The 6000-nt window shown below is 41.3% G+C and overlaps 1 protein-coding gene across 6 annotated transcripts in view; it reads left to right on the top strand.

Moving 5' to 3' along the window:
- Nucleotides 1–279: 279 nt before the first annotated feature.
- Nucleotides 280–6000, top strand: part of GRIA2 (glutamate ionotropic receptor AMPA type subunit 2) — a 125766-nt gene continuing 120045 nt past the window's right edge. For 2 of the 6 annotated variants that reach the window (XR_011849353.1, XM_072120666.1), the window contains exons 1-2: nucleotides 284–961; nucleotides 2074–2214. Coding sequence is in view for 5 of the 6 variants with exons in the window: in XM_072120666.1 (XP_071976767.1) it covers nucleotides 874–961; nucleotides 2074–2214 (229 nt within the window). In the remaining variant the exon portion in view is untranslated. Of the gene's footprint in view, nucleotides 962–2073; nucleotides 2215–6000 lie in introns of all 6 variants that reach the window. The other 4 variants (XM_072120674.1, XM_072120652.1, XM_072120644.1 and 1 more) reach the window with 4 other exon arrangements.

Here is a 6000-nt window from a genome sequence, read left to right as displayed (position 1 = left end):
GGGATGACAAGTTCTTCTGCGGTTCCGGCAGTAATATAATTATCCTATTAATTAATGTGCAGGCAAATTGCTTTAATGATGGAAAATTCCTGACATTCTCCTACATCCAGTAATCCCTTCCAAAACCAATGAGCGGCGGCGGCGGTTCCCTCATAACAATCATTAGGGAAAGTGCACTTCCATTTTGGGTAAAAAACATAAAGGCAGCCAATCAAATAAAACATTTTGCAGCCATGTAATTACTAGCAATTTAGTGAAACGCTAGCAGTAGGACCTGGATGTCTATATAAGGCTGCTCCTGCCTCACAGGAGCCCATTTATGGCTCTGGCTTTCCCTGGGACTAGTTATTGATGAGGATGACTACAGCCAGGGCTGGGTAGATTCTCCCTTTTGCAGTGCACTATGTTCCTGATCTGCACCCCCTGATCATTGCCCCTGTGGCTGCCCGGAGAGAGGAGGACTGGTTGCACAGCTGTCCGTGCTGCTGCTGCAGTAGCAGGGGTCCGGCGCACTAGGCGGCCGCCATTGGCTGCTCCCTGTCCGTGGTGCTGAAGCTGAGGCTCCGGTACACGGTGGGTAGTGGGCGCTGTGACACCAGAGCGGAAGAGAGAGAGAGAGGTGGCGGTGGGGGGGATCCAGGACTGTGCTCGCCCCCGCTGCGCGCTCTCGTCTGCCAGCCTCCTCTCTCTGTGACTGAGACACAGGGACCACATCTGCATCCAGGAGCCTCCATCTTCCAGACTCCATCAGCCCTATTCGGATTGTCCATGACTCCAGAAGCATGATCAGAAGCTGATCTAGATCCCCGCCGCAGACTACACACCAATCTCTTCTCTTGGATGCTTTAGTTTTTTTTCCCCTTCTTCTTGGAAATGCACAAGATTATGTATATTTCTGTCTTCCTGGTTCCGGTTCTGTGGGGACTGATTATTGGAGTGTATTCCAATAGCATACAAATAGGTAAGAGCAATTTTTTGGGGAATTTTCCTTGCATCTGAACATCATAGGAGCTGATCATAGGGATTATAGCAGCACAGCCGGCTACAGCTAGCCATAATATATGCCAAGTGCATGACAGTGACTACAGCTGCACCAGCAAGATCCATCTTCCCATAATACCCTTCATACATGGACTATAGAGAAAGTAGATCACAGTGATCGGGGGAGCTCTGCAGGATCTATACCAATGTAACAAATGTAATATATTACAAGTAGAGCACTATCCAGCTACTGATCACAGTGATCAGATATGCACAACAGGATCTATATTCCTATATTATAATACATAACACATAGATCAAAGCATCTCAGCAGGATCTATCTACACACTACATAGTATATTAGAACTAAAGCAGGATCCATCCTCTGATATCATGTAGATAACAGTGATCAGATAAGCAAAACATGATCTATATTCCTATATTATAATATATAGCACCTAGATAAGGGCATCTCAGCAGGATCCATCTACACACTACATAGTATATTATAACTAGAGCACGATCCATCTTCTGATATCATGTAGATAACAGTGATCAGATAAGCACAACATGGTCTACATTCCTATATTATAATATATACCACCTAGATAAGGGCATCTCAGCAGGATCCATCTACACATTATATATTATATAATATAGATCAGAGCAGCTCAGCAGGATCCATCCTTAGGTTATATAGTACATAGATCAAGTAGAGGCTGCTCAGCAACTTCCTATATTATATGTAATATCTGACACGTAGATCACAGTTATCGGAGAAGCACAACATGATCATGACTCCTGTTATATTAGTTAACATATAATAATCAGATGAGGAAAATCTTACTATAGTATGTATATATATTAACTAGATTATTATACTGCTGTTGAATCCATGTCCCCAAGATCCAATCCATGTAATATACTGGATCAGAGGTGCTCAGCATGATACCTCTTAGTACCTGACCACAGCTTCATCTGTAGATGCTACATTATTATTACGGATCAATGAGTAAACTGGAATTCTGTTTATGTTGTGTAGTCGGTGAGACTGATACACATGTAACCTTATGGTATGTCCTCTCTTTCCAGGAGGGTTATTTCCAAGGGGTGCAGATCAGGAATACAGTGCATTTCGGGTAGGGATGCTTCTCTATTCCATTCCAGACTTTAGACTGACGCCCCATATCGACAATCTGGAGGTAGCTAACAGCTTCGCAGTAACCAATGCTTGTGAGTAATGCTTCTTTATTACCCTTATTATAAATGATTGTGTCGGATACCTTTAAATGTGCCAGGCACCATTAGTTTGACAGCCTCTATAAGGTGCACACACTCACCTACCTTTTACACTACAAGTTTGTTCTGCAATGCTTTATAGCCACCCTGGCTACCAATGGCCATCATTGCATTCCACTACATGCCAGCACATAGCCCCAGCTGGATGGGATATAGGTGCCCTGTAAATGCTATATATTGGAGACCCAATAATGTATGCATATATCCAGTGATTGCTACTTATATCTGAGCAAATGCAGAGTGATGATCAGCCATTTTACTCTCCCTATTAGAATGGTTACTCGGCCCCCTAGCTAAGGTATAAGCAGGACCTCCCGATCTCTAGAAAGCTGGGTTATAACCTAAGCATCTTCATGAAACCTCTTGTAGTCACAGCACATAAACTGCTCTATTTATAGCCCATGATTGATCGTCTCTCTAGATAATCCCATTGATTAGCAATTCCCAACAAATTCATCTCCCTAAGTTGTAGAACATATTTTATGGATGTGGCAGAGCTAATGATGGATCCACGGAAACAATCTCGTGTCTCAGGTGCAGATTCTAGCCAGACATCCTGCTGGCATGGCGGTGCCATAAGGAGAATAAGCTATAGGTGATACAGGATGCTGTAGGAATCAGGTCATGCTCGGGGTGCAGTGAGGTGATGTGCTGGATGCAGTGCTCCTTCATGTACACAGCACAGCTCTATGGTGCAGGGCCACAGCACTAGGGAGGTCCCCAGTATGGACATTCACGGGTGATCCCTCTGCAGATTCTTCTCATTATATAATGTACAATATCCATCTGTGCAGAAACATATGAGAGCGCCCCCTCCCTGCAGAGGAGCGGAGGTGCAGTGTCCCCCTGCACCGGAAATGAAGGCTCCTCGTCTGTGCGCTGTGGTTTCCGCTCAGCATCCAGTATCCTTCTCCCTTCCTGCTGTGCCCGATACAATGTTCATATAGCATCAATGTACATATGCCACATATAGCCTGCAGTGTATATACGGTACACTATGTACACACCTGCATATAGCATCTCTGCAGCCTGCAATGTATATACTGTATACAATGTACACTCCTGTATATAGCATCTCTGCAGCCTGCAGTGTATTAGTGTATACAATGTACACACCTACATATAGCATCACTGCAGCCTGCAATGTATATAGTGTATACAATGTACACACCTGCATATAGCATCTCTGCAGCCTGCAATGTATATACTGTATACTATGTACACACTTGCATATAGTATCACTGCAGCCTGCAATGTATATACTGTATACAATGTACACACTTGTATATAGCATCAATGCAGCCTGCAATGTATATAGTGTATACAATGTACACACCTGCATATAGCATCTCTGCAGACTGCTGTGTACACACCTGCATATAGCATCAGTGCAGCCTGCAATGTATATATTATGTACAATGTTCACACCTGTATATAGCATCTCTGCAGCCTGCAATGTATATACTGTATACTATGTACACACTTGCATATAGTATCACTGCAGCCTGCAATGTATATACTGTATACTATGTACACACTTGCATATAGTATCACTTCAGCCTGCAATGTATATACTGTATACAATGTACACACCGGCATATAGCATCACCGCAGACTGCAATGTATATACTGTATACAATGTACACACCTCCATATAGCATCACCGCAGACTGCAATGTATATACTGTATACTATGTACACACTTGCATATAGTATCACTTCAGCCTGCAATGTATATACTGTATACAATGTACACACCGGCATATAGCATCACCGCAGACTGCAATGTATATACTGTATACAATGTACACACCTCCATATAGCATCACCGCAGACTGCAATGTACATACTGTATACAGTGTACACACCTGCATATAGTATCACTGCAACCTAGAATGTATATACTGTATGACATGTATTTTTCTGCATATATCATAACTGAAGCCTGCAATGTATATACTGTATGCCATGTATATATCTGCATATATCATTACAGCAGCCTACTATGTGTGTACTTTATACAATATATACATCTGTATATATTATCACTGCAGCCTGTACTGTATGTACTGTATACCATATATAAATCTGCATATATCATCAGTGCAGCCTGCTATGCGTGTACTCTATACAATATATACATCTGTATTTATTACCACTGAGGCCTGTAATGCATATACTTTATACAATATATACATCTACATGTATCATCATTGCACTCTGCAATGTATGTACTGTATACAATGAATACATCTGCATATATCATTAGTGCAGCCTTAAATGCTTGTACTGTATACAATGCATTTATCTGTATATATCATCACTGCAGCCTGCTATGCATCTACTGTATACAATGTATACATCTGTATATATTATCACTGCTGTCTGCAATGCATGCACTTTATACAATGTATACATCTACTTATATCATCATTGCACCATGTATTGCATGCACTGTATACAATGTATACCATCTCTGCATATATCATCAGTGCACCCTGTAATGCATGCACTGTATATAATGTATACCATCTCTGCATATATCATCAGTGCACCCTGTAATGCATGCACTGTATACAATGTATACCATCTCTGCATATATCATCAGTGCACCCTGCAATGCATGCACTGTATACAATGTATACCATCTCTGCATATATCATCAGTGCACCCTGTAATGCATGCACTGTATACAATGTATACCATCTCTGCATATATCATCAGTGCACCCTGCAATGCATGCACTGTATACAATGTATACCATCTCTGCATATATCATCAGTGCACCCTGTAATGCATGCACTGTATATAATGTATACCATCTCTGCATATATCATCAGTGCACCCTGTAATGCATGCACTGTATACAATGTATACCATCTCTGCATATATCATCAGTGCACCCTGTAATGCATGCACTGTATATAATGTATACCATCTCTGCATATATCATCAGTGCACCCTGTAATGCATGCACTGTATATAATGTATACCATCTCTGCATATATCATCAGTGCACCCTGTAATGCATGCACTGTATATAATTTATACCATCTCTGCATATATCATCAGTGCACCCTGTAATGCATGCACTGTATATAATGTATACCATCTCTGCATATATCATCAGTGCACCCTGTAATGCATGCACTGTATATAATTTATACCATCTCTGCATATATCATCAGTGCACCCTGTAATGCAGGCACTGTATACAATGTATACCATCTCTGCATATATCATCAGTGCACTGGGTCAGGAGACTGGTAAAAGAAAGCATGAAATAACCATGGCCCAAACCCCGGATCAGACTGTACATGCAGCATTGGCATGCAGATAACTATTTATTTATGGAAATTTAATGGATAAAAATGGTTTTCTGCCTTTATTTGGATATCATGTTATATTACCTGTTAGTGGTGAAATTATTTTAAATTGCAATAGAATAAATGATCAGTCGTCCATCTGTATAAAATGATATCTCCATCCTAAACATCTGTTACATATGCAGATGTCTCACCTTTGGAATCATCAGCTATTGGAATATCGGTGGCCAGATTGTGGCTTTAAGGTATATGGCTTACAGTCTCCATAGAATTAATTGGAAAGTGTAATGGAATGTATATATATGCATGTGGGGTGTGGGATATGGCTCCAGTGAGGGCTCTGGAGGCATTTACAGGCTATTACAATGAACAGAACATGTCTCACCCAACCCCT

This window comes from Engystomops pustulosus, chromosome 1, assembly GCF_040894005.1.
Source record: "Engystomops pustulosus chromosome 1, aEngPut4.maternal, whole genome shotgun sequence".
Taxonomy (NCBI): domain Eukaryota; kingdom Metazoa; phylum Chordata; class Amphibia; order Anura; family Leptodactylidae; genus Engystomops; species Engystomops pustulosus.
Note: the sequence above shows the minus strand (reverse complement) of the source record. Positions and strands in the feature narration are given on the sequence as shown.